The 26,879-nt window shown below is 23.6% G+C and overlaps 2 protein-coding genes and 1 long non-coding RNA gene across 4 annotated transcripts in view; 1 reads left to right on the plus strand and 2 right to left on the minus strand.

The window, feature by feature from the left end:
- Nucleotides 1–561: 561 nt before the first annotated feature.
- Nucleotides 562–2,314, minus strand: LOC411943 (glutaminyl-peptide cyclotransferase). Its single transcript, XM_395412.5, has 6 exons — nt 2,118–2,314; nt 1,821–1,964; nt 1,343–1,612; nt 1,114–1,275; nt 827–1,052; nt 562–747 (listed from the first exon to the last, which is right to left on the minus strand). Exons 1-6 carry the CDS (start codon nt 2,208–2,210, stop codon nt 596–598), a joined length of 1,047 nt encoding a protein of 348 aa, XP_395412.2. The 5' UTR covers nt 2,211–2,314; the 3' UTR covers nt 562–595.
- Nucleotides 2,315–2,531: 217 nt separating this feature from the next.
- LOC551144 overlaps nt 2,532–26,879 on the minus strand; it is a 33,540-nt gene continuing 9,192 nt past the window's right edge. Inside the window, exons 2-7 of one of the 2 annotated variants that reach the window (XM_006558968.3) lie at nt 17,925–18,048; nt 11,209–11,319; nt 10,734–10,871; nt 10,476–10,573; nt 8,884–9,049; nt 2,532–4,136 (exon numbers count right to left, since the gene is read on the minus strand). In XM_006558968.3, coding sequence (XP_006559031.1) covers nt 4,033–4,136; nt 8,884–9,049; nt 10,476–10,573; nt 10,734–10,871; nt 11,209–11,319; nt 17,925–18,048 — 741 coding nt within the window. In that variant the 3' untranslated portion in view covers nt 2,532–4,032. Of the gene's footprint in view, nt 4,137–8,642; nt 8,809–8,883; nt 9,050–10,475; nt 10,574–10,733; nt 10,872–11,208; nt 11,320–17,924; nt 18,049–26,879 lie in introns of both variants that reach the window. The other variant, XM_623540.6, reaches the window with a different exon arrangement.
- LOC102655574 lies at nt 16,492–20,609 on the plus strand. Its single transcript, XR_408146.3, has 4 exons — nt 16,492–17,068; nt 18,694–18,889; nt 20,025–20,401; nt 20,475–20,609. It is a non-coding gene; the product is annotated as an uncharacterized LOC102655574 (long non-coding RNA).

Raw genomic sequence — 26,879 nt, forward strand, 5'->3', positions numbered from 1 at the left:
TATATAAAATTTCATCAGAGATATATTTGAATTCTTATTCTAAACATGTATCCGGAAGTCACGTGTTTGATTTCCTCGATACTATATTTGTTTCCATTTTCATATTCAAATTTAAAACAATATTTGCAATTATAATTGGTTCCATATTATTGAAATTATTTCGCTCATTATTCAATAAAGAAAGATTTTATTTATAGTAAAAAATTAATATTTCTTATTCTTTTTCATATACATAAATTTTTTCTATTTTTATACATGTAAATTTATACATATAAATACATAATATTAAATTTACAATAATTTGTTTAACAATAATTTATCTTACAAAAATATGTAAAGAGTACAAAATTGCAACATATAAATTTTCAAACTACAAAATTTATAAATTAATCTTAAAATAATTTTAAGTTTTTGTTCAAAGTTTATCATAAAATATCATTATTTTTACGTATATATGTTATTTAATTTTATATTATTTATATTATTATTATATTATGTTATTAAATTTTATATTATTTTTCTATAATATTTTATAATATTGTTATGCAATAAAAATAAATGTCTTATAATAATATAAAAATTCCTTAATTAGCAATTATATATTAATATGTAAATATGAAGCTACAAAAATTCTTAGAATTTTATTTATATTTTCTGTTGTTTTTAAGTCAATATTATTACGATTATCACTTGATTTATGCCAAACAATTGGAAAAGGATACGGTATCAAATGAAGGATAGGAGTATCTGAAACAGATATTTTATAAAAAAAAAATACTATATATAATATATATATATATATATATATATAGAAGTTAATATTTACCACGATGTAAAAAAGGAATATGGTCATCCTCAATATAGGCTTCTACAGAATATGGTTGAAAGTACGTTTGTGTAGGTTGTCCATAAGAGTATGATTCAAACTTTTTTAAAGAAGCTAATTTAGTTTCAGCGTTTATTAATATAGAATACCATTTTTCTGTATTGCTAAAGTAATTATAAAATGTTGGATCTGGTGCACCTATTAAATCTAACAAAACTAGTAAATCCTATAAAAAAAAAATAAAAATAAATATTTATAAAAGTTTTTACATGTTTATTAATACTTACTAATTTATCTAATTCAGAAATATTTTCTCCATTTCTAAAAATAGTATAATTATTGTGCCAAATTTTAGCTAAATGCTTTGCACCATAAATAGAATCTTTTGGACCCCATTCTTTAAAAGCTTCTTCACCATCAAAAAATATAAACATTAAACTGATATCATTCTGAAAGCAAAAAAAAAAAAATGATTATAAAAATTTAAATAAAAATTATTAATAAAATTTCACTTACATCTTTTATAGATTCTAAATAATTCTTCATAACTTTAGCTAAATTAATCATTTGAGCACATGGTACTGCACTATCTGTAGCACCAATAAAATTCCGTTCTTTAGTATACTTTGAGTCATAATGGCAAGCCAATGCCAAATACCTTTTTGCATTGGGATTTAACTTTGCAATTACATTTTTGAATTCTAAAGATCCAAAAATTGGAGTATCATCTTTAAAACTATCAATTTCCACAGTCCAATTAAGATCTTCCAATGATTTCTTAATATACTTTATAGAAAAACAAAGTTTATCTTATCAATAAATAGTTTTCTTTTAGAATTACATCATATTTATATATAAACTTTATATTAGATTAGAATTACTAAAATCATAATTAAAATCAATTCTATTATATATTATAAATGTAATTTAAAAATATTACTAAATTATAATGTATTTTTATAATATTTCTGTTATTGACATTATTTCAACTTACATTTTTTACTTTTGTATGTTCTGGTGTTCCAACAATTCTCACAATGCATATGTTATCTAAAATTTCATTTAAATGACTAACATTTGACAGATTTGACAATTTTATTATTTGATTCCTTGATAACTCGGTCGGCTTGTGATTGTACTGGAATCATTTCATGACTGTAACTGATGTATTTTAACGATAATCAATGAAATGTATTGCGAAAGATGTCTTTTAGAGATGAATAGCAAAAGTGAAAGGATTAAATAAAAATGAACAAACGATAAAAATATTCAGATTACCCGCATTACATACCTTTTCATTTTGAAAACTTTTTTGTGTTACAATATTTGAGTCAATTACTAAAATACTGATAGAAATTAAAAAAAATTGTGAAACAAGGTTCATCTTCTTCTTACACTGTTACAAAGTTATACTGAACTGACAATGAATGCCGTGAAGTAACCATTGTAGATGTTAAATTCGCGTCGCCATTTTGAAACTCTCACATGACTAATAGAGTTCTTGATTTTTATTGGTTAATTGTGCCAATTCAATAAAATTTTAAAATTTTTCTTATTTAATATGTTCAAATATATATTGAAATTTGTATTTTATAGAAAGAAATAAATGAAAATGAGATCGATTTAATTTTATAAATCATCGTTTCTAAGATAAAGAAGAATAGGATTAAATAGGAATTTGACAGGTAAATAAAAGAAAATGACATATGTTTATAACGTATCAAAATATTAAACAACTTTTAATGATACGTTGCACCTTTTATTCATAAAGGGTTAGAATTCTTTATAGTATTTGTGTCTAGAAACAATGAACGATTCCGAATGTACATAAACAAACAGTTATACTTATACTATTATTTTTTTAGTTCATTTATCTAAGTTTCTCAGTATAATTATAACAATTGTAAAAAATAGTATTTGGAATAAATCTAATTTAATTTATTTACTTAAAGAAATATGTATAAAGTAATTGGAATATTTTTATTATTTCTTAATACCATACGTAAAGATACCGGAACAACAAATTTTACATATAGTTATTGAGAAAAAAAAGATCTATATATATGTTAGAAAATCTAGTGAATCGATGATGCGAATTTTATTATGAAATGTGATATTTGTGAATGATAAAATGCACCTATTTTTATATTTTCTGCCGTTTAAATTGATCTTGATATAATTAACGAATATTTTTCTTGCACCATATTGCCGAATTTTTTTTACAACAACCACAATTGAAATTTCTATTAAAACATAAATAAAAATTTCAATATTCATTTGACGCATTTTCTCTTCGATTTATTAATTCTTACTTTTAGTTACCGATTTCTCTTTATTCATAATTATTCCGCTTATAATAATTTACAAATTTTTTTATTAATTAAAATTCAAATACAGATTTACAATAAAAAAAAAGGTAACTGAAAGTAAGGCACTTTAAGAATTGACGGTTAACCTCTAAAATCATAATAGTACTTTCAGAAATTCGATATCGAGATATTGTTATTAATTATACGATTAAATGTCGAACGATAAATCGTTTCTCATTCCCCTGAGAAAGATCATATAGCCAATTAAATATATAATCAAATATATCTCTCCCTCGCTCAAAATGTAATTATTATTATTACTATTATCATTACTATTATTATTGTCCTAGCGCGATCAGCACGTACAAAGAGTAATGTAGTACAAATATTAGATTTTAGAAAGAAAAAAATAATATTATATATAAAATCATCTCAGTTCTAAGTACGCGGACTGTTTTTGAGCAACTGTCTTTTTCGCGAGTCCCATGCGAGCGATAACGTACCAAAACAGACACCTGCTGAAAGAGAAAACTGAGAGAGATGGAAGATCGTGGGACCCAGACGGATATATATGCACCAGAACGTCCGTAACATGGCGTTTAAAGTAAGTAAGATAAATTATGTCTAGGGTGGGACCCAAGGTCGTCTTTCTTCTCTGCTTTTTCTTTTTCTTCCTTCGTGCAGGTACGATTTGGGATTTACGATCGACCTCCAGGAATTCTCGTTTTTTGTTCGTTTCTTTTTCATTTTTTTTTTTTTTTTTTTTTTTTATCATTCCCTTCGAGAATCATCGTTTACCAGATATATTTAATGTTTTATTCATTATGATGAGCACGTTTCAGAATACTCCGCGCTCTAGACTCTTTCCTCCATTGATAGAGATGATACAGATCTTCTTCAGTAGTTGTAGGGTCCATATTGCGATCCGTGATAATACGGTCCTGGATACGCCGCCGGTGCCGGATAACCAGCATAAGCGTATTGTTGCTTTTGAGGATATACTAAAAGTATGAAAAAAAAAAAAAGAAATAAATAATAATAATATTAATATTCGATTGTCATGCAGATGATAATTTTTAAATGTAATTATACAGGATATTAGATAATTATTTAATGAACATTTTTAGCATCAGTAGGACAAATTGCAATTTTTAAGAACTTTTAAATGAAGCGCTTGGACGGAATTTAAGGAAATAAATAAATATATGTGACAATGTATTTTCATTTGATACTTGAAATATAAAATTTAAATCTATCAATTCTGATATATTGATAAATAACAAAGTTATAGTTTGTTTTAAATGTTTTTAAATTTTTCAACAATTCTATTCAATATATAAATTTCAAAATATATTCTATAATTTTTTATATATAAAAAACTTTGAATTATTTAACACGAAAAGAAAATAAAAATTAGAATACATTAAGAGTTATTTTTATTATTATTGGATATTATTGGATAGTTCTAATCATTTAAGATAAATAAATATAAAACGTTTCAATTGATTATTTACATTCATTTTGAAGAAAATTGTTTTTCAAAATTGCTTTCGCTACAACATTTCCGATCTTTTTACTAATCATAACCATTCAATTTCGAATTTTTAATATTTTAAATCTATCTAATAATTGCAAACAAGTTTCACTAATAACTTTCTCTTCTATAAATATTGTTATTTATTATTCGATTCGACAGCAAGAAATTGATCAAATTAACATGTTTTTTTTTTTGTTCTAAACAATCATACTACTAGAAATATAATATTCTCCTTTGTGAGATAAAGCATGTTGTCGATTATTCATCCTCGTGAGTATCGATGCAAATTGCATTCTGTTGTGACGTAACTTTACATGAATTCTGCAGAAACTATTGATAAATATTATCGGTATATTTGATATAAAATATTCGAGATATCATTTTAAGATAAATAGAAATCAGTATATTGCAATGTAATAAGTTGTAATAAAATTATTAAAAATATATTGATTTTTATTTGAATTTATTTCAAGATATATTGATATATATTTTTCAAAGAATTTTTATAAACATCAAAATTATTTTTAAACGATGAAAATTGAATTAAATAAAATTTATTTTTTATTTATATTTTATCGATGCATAATTATAATTAGTATTTCATCTTACATTTTGTATTTCTTTATCAAAATTTATTATCCATATACATTTATTGTTAAATTACTATTGTTTGGCTTTTTTCTTGCCATTTTAATATTTTAATTCATTAACACAAATAAAAAATAATAACTTTACATTAATCTAAATAAAAAAAATATATCTGTGATTCTAATAAAAAAATAAATAAATAGTGATTTTTTTTTTAAATTATTGTATTTCTTTCTAAATTATTTGTATTTATCTTAATGATATTATTCATTGAATCTTTGATTGTTGAAATCTTATTTGATATTGATATTTGATAATGATATTTATACGTATATAAGTATCAATAAGATCAAATAAGTATCAATAACTAAGCAACAGGCGTCAGAGGATCGAGCGTAAAATTAGGCAAGTGTGTCACTTTCCAAGGGGCTAATTAAAACACACCTGTAGATGTCTTGTAGTTCTACATATTTTCTCCGGTTTCCAATATTTTAAACGAATTATCAAGTTCATTATAAAAAAATTAGCAATTTATATAAAAAAAAAAAGTTTAAAAAAAATTATTAAATCTAAGAAATATTGATAATTCAAATGAGAGATTAACTCGTTTCTTTTTCAATTAAAAGTTTAATGTATATAATGTTCTATGAATAATATTTTCTTGGTGATACTGATTATCGATTTCTCTTTTTTCTTTTTTTTTTCTTTTTTTATTAACAATGAAAAGAAAATTTAAAATCAGAATGAAATAGTATGAAGTATCTCAAAGTACTTAAATCGATGATCGATCGAAATTGTTGTTCTATGTAGAAAGTTTTCTCCAGGATCAGAGCGTGACAAAATTGCTTTAATCCACGATGGAAATAGACCGTGAGTAGATCGAGTAAGAGTTTCACGAAGACGAATATCGAACATTCTTCTTCTCACGATGCTGCTAATGCTTTACAATCGAATTTAATATTCTCGATTAAGGAGCTGTATTTTAATTAACAAATAACTCTAGTCGGAGGTCTGTCGTTATTTTTATATACAACGTATAATTTTTTCGTGTAGAGACTAATTTTTTCCGATTAAATATTGTTAAATAAGCGGGTAATAATTTCTCTCATTCCCTGTCAGTACTTTAATCTCTTTATAATTATCGATTAGTTTGGGACACATTTGTTAAATTTATAATTATTTATACATTACTTTTGTACTTAATGTAACGATTTGTTTGTTCTCGTGACAAGATCTATTTATAGAATTTATGGATTATATTGAATTATAATAATAATCGATCAACGATTTTATATAACTGAACATTTAATATTGAATTTGTCAATATAGAAGCAACTGAAAATTAAATGCTGTTTTTTTTTATAAAATTTTCATGTTTCGCTTCAATTAACCTCCATGTTATTTATTATTTTACGAAGATGCTATTAGATGTCACTCGTGTCAACTGTTGCGTCAAGTTAATTATGTTGAAGTTAATTTATCGAGAATACATTAGTTTTTTTGAACGAATATTTTTTTCGATGTTATTATGATATTTATTATATATTATGTTCATCATGAATTCAATACTCTGGATACTCAATAATTCAATACATAATGTATATAAAAGATACGGAATTCAAGCTTTATTTCATCTCTGTCGATAACTATTATAGAGAATAAAAGTTAAAGAAAAACAAAAAGAGATTGAGAATTCAATCATTTAATGTTCATTATGTATTGATTCTGTGTAAAATTAGTCATTTCACTGAGCCCAATATACATTTGCAAAAAGTGACTATATTTTTCTAAATATGAGTTAATTAATTTAATTAAAATGACAAAGTCATGTTATAATGTATGTTATAATTATCTTCATATTATTATATAGCGATATCTAATGAATTTTTCACTTATTGCTTCTATATTAACAATTTTTCTCGTTAAACTTCTAATATATTTTAAATCAATTTAAGTTAGTAGGTTTTTTAAATCAAGGAACGTCATTTTCGTGAACCCAATAATTATGAATAAAAGTTAGTGGTACACAATGCTCGTGCAGATTCTTTTTTTATGGTTAAAAATATTTTCACAAAAGATCTGTTCAATTAAAAAAAAAAAAGATACGAAAATAAAATGCATATCAATAACTGAATTATCATTACGATATTTCATTTTGTTTGTTTATATTTCTTTTAAAATAAAAATATTAATATTATATTCAATTTAGAAAAAAATTTTCATAATAATTAAATACTTGTGTACTACTTCTCTAATATAATTTATTTTTAATTTAATTGTAGCATAAAACTAATTTTCTAACCTCAAATTTTTTGTTATCTTTTAGGTTATTTGAAACTCTCAAAATCTAGACAAGAGATAATTTGTACAAGTAAATTAAAATATCAAAATATATATAATAATTATTAAAATATTAAATGTGTTTAAACTTTAAATTTATTTTAATTGGATTTTAAAAAATATATATTTAATTTTTTGCAAGCAAAAATAATTATTTTTTTTATTGAATATGAATTTAAATATGAAAAAATTTCAAGAAATCAAAATTCATTAAGATTTCCTGCCAGAATAAATATTTATATTATTTTAATAGTAAATATTTTATAACTACACGATTTTATTAAAATTCTATATTTACTATTGAAAGAAAACATTTCTTGAAACATAACAAAAATTGATTTCATGAACAATGTAGTTCGATCTGAAATAATAATAATGCAATGATAATATTTTATTTATTTTTTTCTTTTTTTGAAACAATTATTATTTGTGAAAATCCTTTGATTAAAATAAGATCAAACAAGATATAATTTGAATTATATTTTCGTATTTAATAAATAATAACAACTTTTTTGTTTATTATATATCTTCTTTCTATATCTATTATATATTAAATATAATCCAAATTACATTAAATTTTTTCTTATTTCAATCAGAAAAATATCACATAAATATATTCATAAAAATTCCATATATTCATAAAAAAAAAACCAAAAAAATAAATTTTTATTTTTGCATCATTATCTCATAGATATATTTTTCCCTGGATCTCAATTATTTTTTCTTTTTATTTCTTTTATTCACTACTTTTTTCTATATTCTACAGAAATATAAACAAACTCAAGCTCGTATTAAAAATAAAAATTACCTTGAATAATTGCAAAATTCTTAGAATCTTTTTATATAAAATATTTACCGTTATCCGTAAAATATCGTAACTTCACATGACTTAAAATATATATTTCACAAAGTTTCAAGTTAAAATTTCACAAAACTAAAAAAAAATCAGGCTTTGACCCAGCTCTACCTCCTTGACCTCAAGAGGAATCCGCACGAGCCAATCGCGTTCGTTCGGCAAAAGCAAAAGGTGTTAAATATGTACCAGGCATGAGGTACTGCATGTTCATCGCCTCCTCGCGCATTCTCTCGCCCCTCAAGCAAATCGCCGCGGCACTAAACAAGATCGCGCTGACCAACGACCAACCGACGCCGACCCAAGCGACCACGTACGACCAGTCGTACGAGATTAGTGAGTTGTCCTTCAGAACCTAGAGCCGCATTCCAAAAAAAAAAAAAAAAAGAGGGGGGAAGTTAGTACGGCCGTTTCAGCGTTTGCGCGTCACCTGGCATGATGTATTGTATGTTCTGTGCCTGCTCGCGAGCATGCTCCCGCCGCAGGCAGGTTGCCGCGATCAGGAACAGCGTCATCGTGCCTAAACACGTAGCCACCCCCAGCCAGGCAAGATAAAACGACCAGCCGTACCACTGCACCGTGTTGTCTCTTAAAACCTGTAGGCAAATTTTTCAATGAACAATTACAGTTTCTTCTTTCTCCGGAGCCATCCTTCCGTCTCTGGAAATCTCATCGCCTTTAGTCCTAGGAATTTTTCAATTGTTCGTGTTTTTAACGAGCATGTAATTAATGAGAATGTAAGAAATTTTGCTTTCTTGGAAGCAAAGTGAATCAGTATGTATATTTCAATGTTTTATTTTTGCTTTATGATATCCAAAGCAGTTGAAAAGTATTTGAAAAATGAAATAATAATTTTGATCACAAAATTTATTATAATTTTATGATTTGATTAGATAGAAGAATTTAAGAATTTAAAAGACGGTTAATTTAAGCTAAATTAAAAAAAATGCTTTTGTTTGAGCTTTTGTTTTTTAGTCATAGAGAATTAAAAATTGATGAAAATATTTCTAGATTGTTCCTGTCAATGAAATAATTAAAAACTAAATCCGTAAAGACAATTTTTTAGTTTCCAAATTTTTGGACATCTGTAACTGAAATACTATAATTCTTCTGTAATATAATTATTAATAATACTTATAACATTTTTGTAATCGTATACAATGAATATTTTATTAAAGAAAATTGAAAAAATTTATTTTAAAAAAATTAAAGATTTTCAAAAAATTTTCTTTTTAGAAAAATAAAAATTAAAAAATTGTGTTTAATATGAATCTTCCAATTGATTTAAAATTGTATTTAAAATTCAATAATATTGAGTTTTTGCATCTTGCTTAAAAATAATATATGAATCTCGAATACATTCTATCATCAGATTTACATATTAAGATTATTTAAATTCTCTCACTCTTACATCAAGATTGTTTAAATCCTCATCGATAAAGAGATAGAAATACATTCGTCCGATATAGAAAGCAACAAGTTACTTTCTATGTTACACAAGTCAACAGTTGCAAGTGTTTATCTTGAAGCATACATTAAATACACGATATAGAAAATTCACGAATAGGAAAAATAATAATCTGTACTAGAAAATGAAAATTAACTTTTACTGATATTGAATTATATCAAATATTGTACTACTTTCATTATGTAAGATAATAATAAAATAATTTTCAAAGTAAATAGTAGTTAAAAAAAAAAATCTTAATAAACATGGATCGAAAAATTAATATTTTCAAATTTATAAACAATTTTTTTTTAAGCGAATAATATTCACTGTATTATATTCACAAAACAAGATGGAAATATATGGAAAAAAGAAAAATATTTAGATTTTCTATAATTAAGAAGAAAAAAATAATAAAAAAAAAAAAGAGAACTTCAAAAAATATTTATATTTTTCAGGACTTTTTCATTCATTTGATGTGGATTATCTATTTTAAAATTTATGAAGATTTTTTTTATTATCTTCTATATAATTCCCTATAATTCCGTATAAAGCAATAAAAAAATGTCACTTACGTTGTTCCATTGTTGATAATACTCTTCTCCGACGATTTTCTCTTTCTCGTAATACTCCACTCCATGCCAAAGACCCATTGCGCTAGCGCTTAATAGGCCTGTGTTATCAAATATAATATTATGAAACGAGAATGATTGTCTTTTTTTCAAGGCTTGATTTGTCTTAACGATATTTTAATAATTGGAAAATTTTTTATGCAGTTATTAATCATAGGATGAATAGATAAAAACACGCGTTAAATGTATGAAGCCACTAACATGCTAGCAACATCAAGATTGCAGTGGCTGTGATATTTCCTGGTGACCTCTTCCAACAGCCTACCACTCCCGTCCAGAATGCCGTAAAAATTGCAACAAATCCCACTATAAACAGAGCTATCACAGATCTGCCCATGTCTGGAAATCAATAAAACATACCAATGAAATTTATTTATTTAACACAGGAATGATGAACTTGACTTTTTTCTCAAACCGCACAACCAGCCAATGCTCCCAATATCAATATCAACAAATTGTTGAAAAATATAATTCTAGTGACATTCAGAATAAGAAAAAAAAACTATATAATGTTTTAATTTATAATATTTAATTTTAAGAATTAAATCGATATAATAGTGATAGTTTTGCAAGTTAAAAAATAGCCACTTGTGACTGTGCTAATAGTTCATTATCTTTAAGATAATTCTAAAAAAAATATTGTATATAGATATTTTATTTAATTCGTTTTACATACGAAGTCGAGTCATTGCGTCGTCGGAGAAGCCTCTCGTCAGATTTTCTTCATCGGGGATGAAATAATTAATGTTCATACAATGTGTCTCCACAGGACTTAGATAAGTTTGAACTGCAACAATGAATGAAAGCAAAATTACGTTAATCCAATGTTTAAGCTAAACAGGGGCAACATGATTTTACGAAATCCTCAATTGCGAAAATCGATGCAGTCTGTTTAAGGAAGTTTCACGGTTGCTGCCGATTAATTGGATACTCATGGAAATTTGCCTTAGAAACATTCTAATTACTAGGCACGTGCCTAATGGTCGATTGCAAAATAAAATTTCGAATTCAAATTCTTTTACGCTTAAAGTACGAATTAAGAAATCCTTGTTTCTCAAACTTTCATATATCATATGAAGTAAAATAATATTCGAATAATAAATAATCTATAATAACCTATTAATAGAAAAATTACAAGAAACATAGTGATTTTTAATTTAGAATAATTTTTAATTATTATTTAATTCAGAATAATTCGATAGAATAATTTGAATACTTGTCTTAATAATTCAAATCGATCGAAGGAATTTCTTGGTTAAAGGTGTCGAGTTTTTTCGTAGCCCTGACATATTGTGCGCATGCGTATTGAAAAACACGTGACCCAGAATGCAATGCGCTATCACTGGCTATATACAGTATATACAGTATGTGTATTAAGTGTACACATATATTTAAGTTGGCTGTCGCTCGTGTAACCTCTAGTTTATCTTTCATGGGCAACGGTACTCTTTGGCCATTCCAAATCTACGAAATACTACTTTCGAAAGGCATTTCACGTAGTGAAAAGAAAAAGTCACGCTCGTGTCCCGATGCTTTCACAGTTTCCTGTGTTTCTAAAAACGTCAAAGAAAAGTATAATGGCATTAATTGCGAATTATCAACCTTCTCCTTCCAGCTTGTTTAAATGTTCCCTTTTTTCTTTTCTACATAATACACGTGTGCAGAAAGTTTTACTTATCTTTTTTATTTATTTTATATAGAAATAATATGAAATACTATGAAATTTTGCTACTAAACTTTCTAACAGAAATTATATGTATTGGATTATTTGATATATAATGACAGAAGTTATTTAGTTTTTTATATATATAAATAAAATACATATAAATAAAAATAGATTTTTCTTCGTGTCAATATGAAATCTTATATACATATACATAAGAATAATATAAAATTATATCATTTCGTTTAAATATATTTATTTTTTTTTAATAATTCTAGGATTTCAAAGAAAAATAAATTTTTAAAAAATTTGAAAATAAATTTAAGTATTATGTTATAATATGCTATATTTTTCTTTATATATTAATCTTATATCTTTATAATTAATAAGTATATATTATGTTCATTCAGAAAATTAATTCAAAAATCAACTCGTCAAAAAGATATTTAAAAGTTTTTCTTTTAAATTTTTTTCTCCTTAAAAAATTTTAAATATAATGGAAAAAAAAATGCTTAAGAATGAAAATGAAAACTTCTTTGACAGAAAAAGTAGAAGACACCTGCGCAAATACTAATTAAGCTTTCAATATCTATACTATTGAGGGATGTATCAAATAAACTCGCATACCGTTTGAAATATTTGTAATTCAATCGGTGACGATCATTTCCTCGACCTTCTTCGAATCTAGTTTCGTCTAAATGAGGCGCCATGCCAAGATCATTGACTCCGTGGTTAACTGTACACGCGTTAAGACACCTCGCCATTCAGGAAGAGTATCCTTGCTCAACATAGAACTTATTCTGCTTCCTTCTTTTTCTGTCGTTACGACATGGCAAGTTGTCGCGACAAGAAACACAGAAAAATATTCAAATAAAAGAAAAATCTTGACCAAAACCGGTCGTCGACTGGTTTCTTCAAATTTTTCACATGCATCCATGATGGGGTCGCCACGTATGCACGTGACCTCCATTTTATAAAATGGTATCGAAAATGAGAATATTCATGATTATTTTGTTAAAGTATTAAATTTTGACAAATTTGAAGCTATATTTAATTCATAATAAATATTCTTAATAATTTCAAAGTAAAATCAATAATAAATAATAAAATAAACAATAAATATTTTTCAATAATTTTTAATTTGTTTACTTTGTATAAATATTTTTTAATAAAAAAACATATAGAATATAATAATAATTTTCAGCATTAGATCGAAACATATAAAATAATAATATTTAATATATGTATAATAATATATATATATAATAATAAATAATTTTAAAAATTTTTTAAGTAAATAATTTTAATAGATTTACAATAATAAAATTAAAAACAAATATAAAATAATATATAACAAAGTTATAGATATTATAAATTTATTATCCAGCTATTGTATACTTAGATATTAATATAAAATCCATATTTTTTAAATTTATCTAAAGTGCATCAAAAAAATATTGAAAATTTCAATATATCGATATTAAAAACATGGCTGCTTTGTGATATTTTCGAAAGATCGATATATTATTGCCATCATTATATACGATCACGTACGCTAAATAAATCAAATACGATACCGGAAATAGAACGCCGGAAATGGAAGCAAACGGTATGTCTGCAAACCGATAAGGAACTGGCGGTCGAAGAACGGTACAAGACGGTTACACGTAATGTATCGATCGTTTCGATTGTTTTCCGCTCAAATGACGGGAACAACATCCACCGTTGTTCTCATTCCTCGAGAATTTCTCAGTATACTTTCTATTGTCTGTCATTTCATTCCTCCATGCATTCACGATTAAAGCAGTGCTCGTTATCGCTTCAAACAAACAATAAAAATAGCATTTTGAATACAAGTTTGCCGAAAGTCCTTTGATTCATCAAGGAATTGTGCGATCGAAGCACTCTTACTTTGAAAAATATAGGTTATGTTATTCGTGAAACATGAAACTTCCGTATAAACTGGAATTAACTCCGTTATACTGCGGTATACAGTTTAGAAATGCTTACGTTTCTCATCGTGAGAAAATGCGAACCTTTTTGAATAATGAACTCGTAGAATATTCAGGTTTCAACTGGACGAAAGAATGAGTGAATGTATCACGTGTTGATAGACAAAGTGAATTAACAGTAGCTAATTATGCAACGTTACATTCCTTCGCTATTCACTATAGCAAATGTTATATATAATATATTATATATAATAGATTGGTTAATTATACATAAATTAAATTGATTTGTTTATAGAAATTTAAAAGTAAATTAGAAAATTTTATCAATATATTAGAATATAAATATAGTTTGATTCATCTTTGTTCTCAAGATATATAAGGTTAAGTGATATAAACAAAGAAATTATTCAAAATAGATATATTTTGTCATCATTTTGAACAAGTTTTTCTTATACATTATTATTATTTGATCTTAATTTTTGAAATATAAAAATATATTCGATATTATATATTGTATTTTTAAAATTTGAAATAAATTTAGATTAGATTAGGATAAATTTAGATTAGAATTAAATTGTTTTAATTAAATATATATTATTTTCTCTATTTTGGTTCTTCAGCAAGTAATTTAATTTAGATTAAATTTAACATTTAATTTTGGATTGAAACTTAACCAAAATTAATTAGGTCAAACAAGAATTTTTAATAAAATTAAAAATGAAGAAAAAATTAAATTAAATAAGAAGAATAAGATATAAAATATTGATTGTGTGTTATTCGTGTAATTCAAGAAATATTTGGATTTGATTATAGTAGATATGAATATATAACTATAAATAATAAAGTGCAAGCCAGTAATAAGTGCCAGGTGCGGCACGTTGATTCAATCATGAGTACACGTGGCTCGCATAATATTGTCATTGTTTCAAGGCTCTTAGAGCATGATGAATTTTCGTATTATATTTATATATTTGTATGACTGTATTCTAACATATTTATGTAATCATAATTATACCTTAATAATTCTATTCGATATTTTTGCTAAAATAAATCTCTAAGTTTTTAATCTTTTGATAACATAATAAAATTGCAAACAAGAAAAACAAATAATTTTGAAAATATTTATATTAATATAATAATGTTATTATGAAAAAAATAAAAATATGAATTTTCTGTATTTAATATTAGAAGTTCCAAAAATTTTTATAATAATAATATATAAAAAAATCATAATTATTCTTTAAATTATAAATATAAGTATTTCCAACTTAACGTAATTTATATTTATATTAAATATATTTATACTAAATATGAATAATATCTTGTAAATTGCAGTACTTGTAATATTTTATCTATCTTATACAAAGAAAAGAAAAATGATCGTTTATTTGCATAGCAAAAATAATAATCCTAATTGCGTGAAAATTGGAAAATACAATTTTTTATTGTGAAACTGATGCACTTGGCTCCCTTTTACGAACCTGGTTTCTTTATTATGCAAATGAACTTTCCATTTGTCGAACACGTGCGATCGATTCTATTATGTGAGAATTTCACATAAAATGGAAGGGAAATTACTTTGTAATTGTTAAAATTTTTTTTTATTCTTAAATCTTTTATTTTTATTTTTCTTAATATTGAGCTTTTTCTAATTGTTGATAAATTCGACTTTATCATTATTATAAAAATTGTTATTATAGAAAATTATATTATTATGTAAAATTAAACAATTTCAATTGTATTTAAATATATTTGCTTAATTAAATGCTAGATAATTTATAAAATTATTTTCTATGTGAAATTTTAATTTTATTATTATTTATTGTATTATTGTATATGTATCTACAATAAATTAAATAATTTTATAATAATAATGTAAAATTAAACTAATGTGGATTTTGTCAACTATTTAAATATTTTAAATATATATTTTAAATATATATATTTAAATATATATACATAAATTCATATATATAAATGGAATCTTGATAAAATTATTTATTAAAGTAACAAATTAATATTTTTAATTATCCACGATTTGATATAATAAAAAATTAAAATGTATCGTAATGAATTTGAATTATTTATTTAATTTCAATGATAATTACGAAGAAACCTATTATCTTAAAAAAATAAGAATTAAAAAAAATAAATTAAAAAATTCTTCTTTGAAAAATAAAAAAAAACTCAATTTTTATATTATGATAACTGTCGAAATTAAATTAGATTCTAATATTTATCTCATGTCTTAAATCGATTATTCAAAGAAAAATAGATTACTTACGATTGCTTTTTCTAAAAATTTTTTCTATTTGTAAAAAATGATGTGATTACTATACTTTTCAGAGCATGAAGGCGAGTGAACAAAACCTCGCATAATTATCAATTCTAGAATTATACTATATTATTTTCTTTTACATTTTTATTAACATTTAATATTAAAAAAAATCGCGGATCAATATTGATTAAATGAAATGGACATTCGAAAGAAATGTTTCTGAGCTATCACGTTTATGCCAATAATTTCACGATTTCCTTTCCTTTCTCTTCGAATTGCGTGCAACCTGCCCATTATAAACTCTTAACCTATTACGTGGGATCGGATAACCTGCGACATTATAGTATAGAATATTGTAGAAAGTCTTCTAAAGGCCGCCATCTGTTTTAAGAACCAGTAACTTATGAGAAATTCATCATGGCCGTTTTCATTTGATATTTGCTTCTCCAAAAACCAAGTTCTTTGTTCACTGATTAACTGAACTAAATTAAAACGTTCAAGAGATATTCCGTGAGAGTTTGTGATATTTAGTGAGATCATAATAAATCATTGATATTTAATTTATCATTCATTGCTCGTTAAACGGTACTTAACTTTTGAAAGTGAAATGCAAAACGAAAAACAAATTACTGTGAGGAATTAAGTAAGTTTATAGTCTTCAAAATTTTATAGTTCTTTTTATATCAAAAAAAAAAAAAAAATATAATAGATGCAAGTAGAATGTTTTTTTGAATCTAAAGACTAGTAACAACTTGTCATTTAAACAATTCATTTATACTTACACGAATGTATTTCAATAACGATTTATTTTATCCTTTTGCTACACTATTATTTTTCATCATAAATATTACCATAAATGAATAATACTATAAATATTCTATAAAATCGATTTAAGACATAATTACAAAAAATTCATTCCTATCATTGAAAAGAAAAATCTAACAAAGATAATTTAAATTAAAATAAAATATTTTATATTTATATTAAACTGAATCAGAATTATTGATCAATATAAAATTTTACAAAATGATTTTAGTTTTTTTTAATGTTAGAGAAATTATTGTTTACACTTGATGTGTAGAAATTGATATCATAGAAGAATTTTAATCTATCATCGTTAAATGTTTAATTCTCCGTCATTTTTCTTATAAATGAAAAAAATATAAACTTGAAATTATTATTTAAATGAAATTTCTACTATTTGCAAAAAAGAAAAAATTATATTCTTTTAATATGAAAAAAAATTTTATTTTCTAGATACATATAATTAAAACATATAAAAATATAATAGATTTTTATAATAGATTTAATTAAAAAAATTCTTTAAGATAGGGATTGTTGAATCAGTCATAGATTTCAGATAATATTTTTTTAATGTACAATATAATATACATTGTCTATAATATAGTAGAATTAGGATCGTAAGAATTTAGAATTAACATAGAATTAGAATCAAAAGAATAAGAATTTACATTAAGAAAATTCGATGATAAACTTACCAGTCGGTGGTCTTTCTTTGGGATAGCATATCCTGAAGAGACCTTGTGTTCTTGTATAGTAATAGTATTTTGTATTCATTTGCTCCACCAAGTGGTTTTGTTCAGCATGCTTGGCTGCATATTGCTGCAACAAAACAATTTGTTCGAATGATTCATATTATCGATTTTTTCTTTGTATTTACAAGCATCATCTGATAATTAACTCGAATATTTCAATCTATTGCCATCAAATGTTTTATTTCTCTTATTGATGCTTTCGTAAATCATCGTTTTTATCTATTTTTTTTTAAATATAAATCTCAAGTACTTATATGAAAAATCTTAGAAAATTAAGAAAAAAAATTGAGATTAATCAAGAACAATAGATTTATAAATAAATCTAATTCTCAATATATATTATATAATAATATATAATATTATAATTCAAAGAATATATTTTCAGTAATTTTCTTGATTATTAGTGAAAGAATAGTAATTATTTTTTTAAAATAATTAAAAATCAACAAAAATTCTATGTATTTTTATGTTTTTCTTTCTATTTTATTTTTTTTTTTTGAATTGTAATATTATTTCTTAAAAATTGTACATATAGGTTAGGTTAGGTTAAAATAGGTCTTTATTTTTATTTTTATGAATACATATCTTTATTAATTTTTATTTTACCTATATTGATTATATATATAAATTTAAAATAAAAAAAAATCAAATTAGAAATTATAATATAATAAATAAAACTGATAATTTTTAATATGATTATTTTTATCATCAGGAATATATAAAAACACAAAAATATAAAAATAACAAGGATCTTTTAAGGACCTGAGTTGGAAAGACTATAAATTAAATCCTATCTTGATATAGTATCAAGGAAAATGATTGAATAGTTAGTGAAAACGATAACGAAAGAACAAGGAAATATTGTTCAATTGAAGTGAACGGTCGTTAGTTCGCAATGCAAATTAGAAGTGAGTCGCTTTATGGAAATGTTATGATCGTTAGAAAGTAAGAAAGCAAGGATTGCGATTCTCGCATGAATTCAGAGTCTTTTGATACGGCTGGAAAAAGGCCGGTCGAATAAATTACAGGAAATTATTCGTGAAACCACAGTTTTCCAACTTCGAAGGAATTTATCGTTGGAAATCAACCTATTCATCGATCATAGATAAAATGATAATTGGAAATGGAAGATTATCCGGAAGAGTACAATTAAAGATATATTATAATTTGAGAATTTTTATAAAATGCAATCGACACACGCTATCAAGAAATACAATTAACATTAGAATTGATATATTTCACAATATGTTTTCGCTTTTATTGCCTACAAAATTATTTCAATATTTTATATATTTAACATAAATTATTATTCATATATTTTATATTGAATAGATTAAAATTTCTAACTGGTAAAACTAAATAAATTTATAAATAATATTTAAAAAAATACCTATAAATAATATCTAAAAAAATAATTTAGATAAGAATCCATAATATTAGTATCTTGTTCCATAAGTTAATGATAAATTTAACCTAACCTAATGTTAATTCAAAAAAGAAAATTTTTAAAAATTTTAACTTTCATATGATCATAATTATATTTAGAAAACATACAGTCAGTTGATCTTATATAAATGAAACATGAAATCAAATCTTTATAATTTTTAAAATTGATAATATACAGCAATACTGGTCAAACTTGAAATAAATGATAGATTTATATCAAGTTTGTGAAGTAGTAACTTGAAATTGTACAACTTCAATTACTTGAATTCATTAATATGAGACTTAAAAGTTAGAGAATAAATATTTTTTAATATTAATTTTGAAACGATAATTTTTATCACTTATTGGCTGCAAAACAACTTATAAAATTTAAATTAATTTTTTTTTTCTTTGAGAAATTCATTTTATTCGCGTATCCAAATAATAAAATTAAAAAAATGGAATTGACCAATTTGTTTTCTGAGAAATTCATTTGAAATACATTACAAATTTAAATTTTGAATTTTCAATAAAATTTTGAATTAGATTTTATTTAACGAGGAAATAAAATTATTTAAAAAAGGTTTACATCAAATAAAAGATTAAAAACTGTTTTAGAAAATTCTCTAAGGTATTCCTTGCCACTCAACTATCACGCAGAATGGATTTTCATCGGAAGTTACGTGTGCCAGGCGAGACTGAACAAAGTCCCTTAGAGGAAATTGCGGAAGGAAATGAAATCGCAACCGGTTGTTACAAATTTTTAGTTGCAGTCATATATCTTGACCGACTGTTTCCTGAAGAAACGGAGTCGAGCACTGTTATCCTAGAACGAGGCTCATAGAGAGCGCGTTTACTCAACCGTGTCAGCTCAAGTTCCGGACTTTCTTGCGATCGAGGATGCGCCACGCATACCGCCCTCGAAATTAAATATAATTTTAGATCTTATGACAATCTATTGAACGAGAGAATCGTTCTTCTGCATCGTCGGTCAAGTATGGGAATCTTTTTACATTTCTAAATATAAAAATGAATTTCTAATTTATTTTTATTTTTCTTTATTTTTAGTTTTGGTACTCTGTTTGAAGCCTTTACTCATATTTATGATCATTTTTGCAACCTCTTAAAACGGATTTTTAATTTACATCAAATTTGAAGAACACAACAAGAAAATGATAATAATTTCAATTATTAAAAGATAAGTTACTGTAATTTTCAATTTTTTTAAATATTAATATAATATTATGTAAGAAAAAGATAAGAGAAAATAAAATAATGTGACAGAAAGATTCAAAAAATGATATTATAAAAAATTAAAAAATATTATGTGCATGATGAATATATATGTATATTTCTTTTACAATATGTATATTTTTTTCATACCAAAGATATTCTTATATAATGAATATGATTATTTTGTTCCGTTCATCAATGCTTTATCATCAATCGTTAAGCAACGTGCTAATTATTCGCGATTGTTATTTAGAAAATTGCCAATATAAAGGAACTAGGACAACGATGTTGCTTAAATTTACCGTAAATAATTAATATACGTCATACTAAGTGTACTATATACTTTTTAGAGACCTCTTTTTTTACAATAATTCCAAAAATTTCAATTTTGTACATTCATATTATATATATATATATATATATAATATATATATAATTATATATATAATATATATATAATATATATATAATATATATATATAATGTATATATATATAATATATATATATATTATATATATATATAATAATATATATATATATAATATATATATATAATATATATATATATATATATACTGTATTATATATATAAAATACAAGAAATCAACAATAACTTCTTAATATTATTTTCATATAAAAATAATGTTTATATGTTTAATAGTAGACTATCATTGAGGATTCATATAGATTCATATATATTCAAACTTTTTTAATTGCATTTAGTTTTATTTTTTAATTATTAATAATTAAAAATTGATAAAAATATTTCTGAATATAAATTAAATTTAATCTAACTTAATCAATCTATACAATATAATGAAAATAAAAAATTATATTAAAATTATTAATTAAATTTAATTTCTTACGAATTTTTCGCAAAGAAAATAATTGCCTTATCATTAATTTGCAAGACATCTTTAGCAGATCTTTCATTTTAGAAAGTACATATATATCGACAATTTTCTGATATAGAATCTTGTAGAAAGTGCAATAAGCTGTATGGATTCGTACAGAAAATCTTTCGAGTTCTATGAATCTCACAAAACCAGAAAATGCATGCTTTTAAAATATTCAAGATACGTATACTTTTTTTATGATATAATAATTGGATTTAGACTTGATTTTCGTACATATCTCTAATAATTCTTTTATAATTTTTCTTTTAAAATAATTATTATTTTAAAATAATCAAAGTATTTTCACGTATTAAATTTGTTTTTTATTTAAAATCTCTTTAGATATATTAAAATAATTCTAAATTAATAGCGATTACAATATAATATTCGATCATTAATTTTTTCTTTTTATTGTAATTCTTTATCAAAATTAATTAAGTCAATTTACTGATTTTATAGAAAAATTTTTATTTATTTATCATTAATAATTAATTTCTATTGAAATTTATTCTTTAATATCTTATTATTAATTTATTCGATTTTATTATTCGATATATATTATTTTAATTCTATTGTTTTATTTGTTATTAATATAAACGTTTGATGTCTATTACAAAAAATTACAAATAAAAATTTAAGAGATTAAAAATAAAAAAAATATTTTCAGTTTTATTTTTTATTTTATTTAACAATTAAATTAAACTCTAAATCACATGAATGAATATAATGATTTTTCAAAACAAAATAAAAGATAAGATTAATATAATTATTAACATTACCAAAAAAAAATTTATCTTGTTAAAATTTATTTCAAGAATATTATTAATTACAAAATAATTTCTTGATTATTACAATTTTATTACTAATTAATAATTATTAAATTATGATTATATAATTAATATGGATATAAAATTAAAAGTAAAATTAAAATAAAATATTTGGAAATTGAAAGCAAATTTTTTGAAGACAGAAATTAATTTTTAATTATACATATAATAAAAAATTATATGTTGAGAAATAGCATTTAAATGTAAATTTATTTTAGCAATCATTTATTCTTATTTATTTTTATTTTTTTTTAAAGAGTGAATTAACTTAATTATAAATTTAATGTTATTGATATATAAATTATTATTTATATTAAATATTCTTATTGGTTCTTATTAAAATCAATTTATAGAAATAATATTCAAATTTCATAATATAGAAATTAAAAATGAATTAATAATAAAAATAAAATTTTTTTATAGAATTATTAAACCAATAATTAAAATTATTTGCTTTAAAATTTAACAACAATATTTAGATTAAATTTAGATTTAGATTAGAGTAGATTTTTTAAAACATTTAAATTAGAATTATATGCAATCTATTGATATATATTATTCTTAAGAATCCAAGAATTCTCGTTGAAAATTTCCGAATAGTAGGCAATAATCCAAGTTTCCGTAATAATTAGTCAGCAGGTGAAACATGCTTACTCCTTCCAATAGTTCATAGAAAGAGACAAAGAGTCGTACATGCGTGCAATGTGCACGTGAATCAACGGAACGTATAACGGACGCACGGTCTTTAATCGTTTGTCACGTGCGTGAAAAAGAAAAAGAAAGAGTCTGGAGGCCCATCGAGGCCTGTCCAGGTCGTTCCAATCTGCTTTCACATCGTTGTTTCGCCACCGCCGTTCGCCTCGAGCGCGGGAACATCGTCGAGCCTCGGCGATTTCTTTGACATAGAAAGGAAAATGCGGGCCCATCGTTCAATGGGAATCCGCTAGGCGTCAGATACGAGCAATTTCTACCCTCACCATGAGCCAATTGTCATCGTGTATTACAAACCGTTCAACTTCTGAATCCCCGCTCCGACTATCCCGCGGCAATTAAATAGAGTGTATTCTTTTTTTCTTTTTTTCTTTTTTCCTTTTTTTTTTGCGGAGAAATTTAGTATCGCGATGAAAGTGTTAATTAGCTACGATTTTACTTTTCTTTTTGGGAGAAGGTACAGAGAATTAAGGATATTTCGTGACAATGGAGATTGTAAAGAATAGAGAAGAAGTTTGCAGGCATGATTGATTGAGAGAGACTTGACTGATTGTTTATGGTAATTAGTCTTTGTGCGTAGAAAGTGAAATAAAGATTGAGGTCTAGGCTGCATACATGAATCTTTTACGAGGAATATATCAAATAATTTCTTATCGATTTCAATGAAATTCTATATCTATAGTAAAGTTAACTATATAATGTAGACATAAATATCTGAAAAATCAATTATTAGAAAAATTTATTTATCAGTTAAAAGTAACAAATGAATATTATCGATATCGATCTATCCATTTATAATAATTGATAACTAATAAATTTTAATTATAAATAATGCTTTAATAAAATAATAATGTCAGCATAATAAATATGTATATTACATTAATATAGCGATAAAAAACGCTGTTAAATACGTGTTAGTTTTAATAAACGATTTTATTTTTATTATAGCTTATCAATAATAAATTAATATAATTAATTATTTCAAAAAAGATATAATTCAACAAAAATTAATCCAATTTAAATCATTTATTTTTTCATAAAAATCTCAACAATTCAATGTACTATTTTTATATAATTATAAAATTTTCTTTATTGTATAATCATATTTTTTCTTAGCATTTTTTTTAAATTTATCTCGCTTCGTTATATTTCTTTTCTTTTCTTGTCTATCGAATTTAAACTCTATAATCTATGATAATTATTGACTGAGTAATTAGAAAAAAATTAAGTTATGTAAATTTAATCTAGTAAATTTTAGTGAAATTTAATATTATTATTGTAAAATTTACTACGATCTATAAATGAAAATTTCTCTAGAAATATAAAATTTGGTAAATTTTAAAAGGAAAACTTAAAATATTTTCAAACAAGAAAAACTGAAATTGTTATTCAGTTTTTAAAGCTAATTGTTGTTAAAATTGAATAACATTTAGTTTTTATTTTTCGAGAATAAAATTCAAATTTTGTTTTTTCAATATGGTTTTGCAATTTTGCAAAAAAAATGTAGTTCAATGTAACACGTTGGCAACCGGAAATGCAACATATTAAATTTAATTGTATAATTGTGAGGCAACTTGTATACCAATGTCACAGTTAAAGAGACAAATATTCATGGCGTTCGCCAACGTTACAACCTTGCAAATGATAAAGTGCGAAATATGCTAGCGACACTAGCGTAGGCGACATAACCTCTACGCTTTAACGTGTGGGATGATAATGGCTGGTGGAAATTTTTTCTAGTAAAAATTCCATTCCAGATCTCGATATAAATCAATAAATGTTTTGTTCCTAACGACAAAAGAAAATCTATTTTAAATTAATAAAAAAAAAACATAAATAATATATAATAGAGTTCTACGATTATATCGAAGGCATGATTAGCTTGATATTTATGTGATATCGCATTAATGAGTTCCATTATTATATAGATATTTTTTTGACATTGATATTTTATTTTATATATATAAATATCAAAAATATTTTACAAGAATTAACTAAATTACTAGAAAATAAATGTTTCAAAATTTAATTCCTTTTAACTAAGATATATATATTTCAAAAGCAAATGAGTACAATGTTCTTTTTTTTTTACAGATTTAATACATTAATTATATACCTTTTATTACGGTAATAAAATGAATTAATAAAAAATCGTATTGTGATATTCATCGAGGAAATTTATTTTTAAATAATATTTCAGTTTTCCAAATAAATAATTTTTTTCCTAATTTTTCAACATTATTTTGTAATGAATCAGCAATTGAGTTTCTACTATGTAAATAAATATAATTTGCTTTTATTACGCAACTTTCCATTTAAAAATTCCATTTCTTAATTCGATTAATTAATCGATATTATATTTTATTAATAATAATGATTGTGACATATTTCAATCGAAACGATTAAAAATTTATTATCGTAAAAACACGATTTAGACATAATTCAATCTAAAAAGATTGATTCTCTAATAAAATAGAGAAAATTTATACACAATTATATATCAAGATAAAACTATATTTCACAGTTATTTTTAATAATCAATTAAAAAATATTTTTCTTATATTGAAGAGTATTTCAATTATCATTTATTATAATGAATAATCTGCAAAAAATTCGAAATTAAATTTTGAATGATGAAGATTAGATATAGTGAATAAATTGTAATAGGTAGGCATATAAATGTATAGATTAGAGATTAAAAAATTTTATCATTTTGAATTTTATCGTTTTTAATTTATATCAAGAATAAAATTAATACATTGTTTTACATACTCTATGAAAATTGAAAAAAGAAGAGATTTGTTTTATTATTAATTACTAATGAATTTAAATTTTTTGTAATTATTTTATGTTAATAAATATAATATCAGTTATATAATTTGTCTACAAATTAAAAAACTATAGATTTATAACTTTAAACTAAACTTATTTTAAAATGAAAATTTTCAAATATTTTGATTTTATACTGATACGAAAGAAATATGATATTATGAAAAATTTACAATTCAAGTGATTTTACGTTTATATATTTATCTCACTTATCTCAGTTCCTGTAGTTTCCCTCGAGTTTTGAACAATTCATCCAGTTGAGCATTCGGAACATAAAACGAAGGGTTCCGTTATTTCAAGCAATATAATTCCGTGCACTGACAGCAAAACGTAAGGGATGTAATTTCTCAGCAGTTTCTAGCATTCCTTTCGCGTAATCACCTGTTATGTGCGTTGAAAATCACGTAACCGGAAACGTCTGTAATTTACTAATTTTCCTATGAAATTTTAATTTCTTCGTGATCTCGTATCGTTCACTCTCAACACTAATTATTTTTTTTTATGGATAATTAAAAAATTGAAAACAAATTATTGTCGATGTATTCCACGAGAGATTCAAAAAAACTCTTTATAAATTTTATATTTTAAATGTTATTATATATAATGTAAATTTGTTAATTATAAAATGTTAAAAAATGTAGAGGAAATTTATTCAAATATTTTATGTATTAGATGTCAAAAATTTCAAAAATTTTGATAAACTAAAATTATAATTATTTTCTATATTGCTTATTCAATTTCAATTTTATTTAAATATTTACACTGTTAAAAAATTAATATTTTATAAAATATTTCAATTTTTTATCAAGGTATGTATGTATTAATATGACAAAGAAAAAAGAAGGTCAATCAAATGGTAATATAATACATTGTATATGTCGAATGCAAGGATGCATCGTTTGTATTATCATTTCCTTTGTAACTTGCACCCTGAATCGATCTTCCGGTTATATCATAATTTCTTCAATGGAACCT

The sequence above is a fragment of the Apis mellifera genome, linkage group LG11 (genome assembly GCF_003254395.2).
Source record: "Apis mellifera strain DH4 linkage group LG11, Amel_HAv3.1, whole genome shotgun sequence".
Taxonomy (NCBI): domain Eukaryota; kingdom Metazoa; phylum Arthropoda; class Insecta; order Hymenoptera; family Apidae; genus Apis; species Apis mellifera.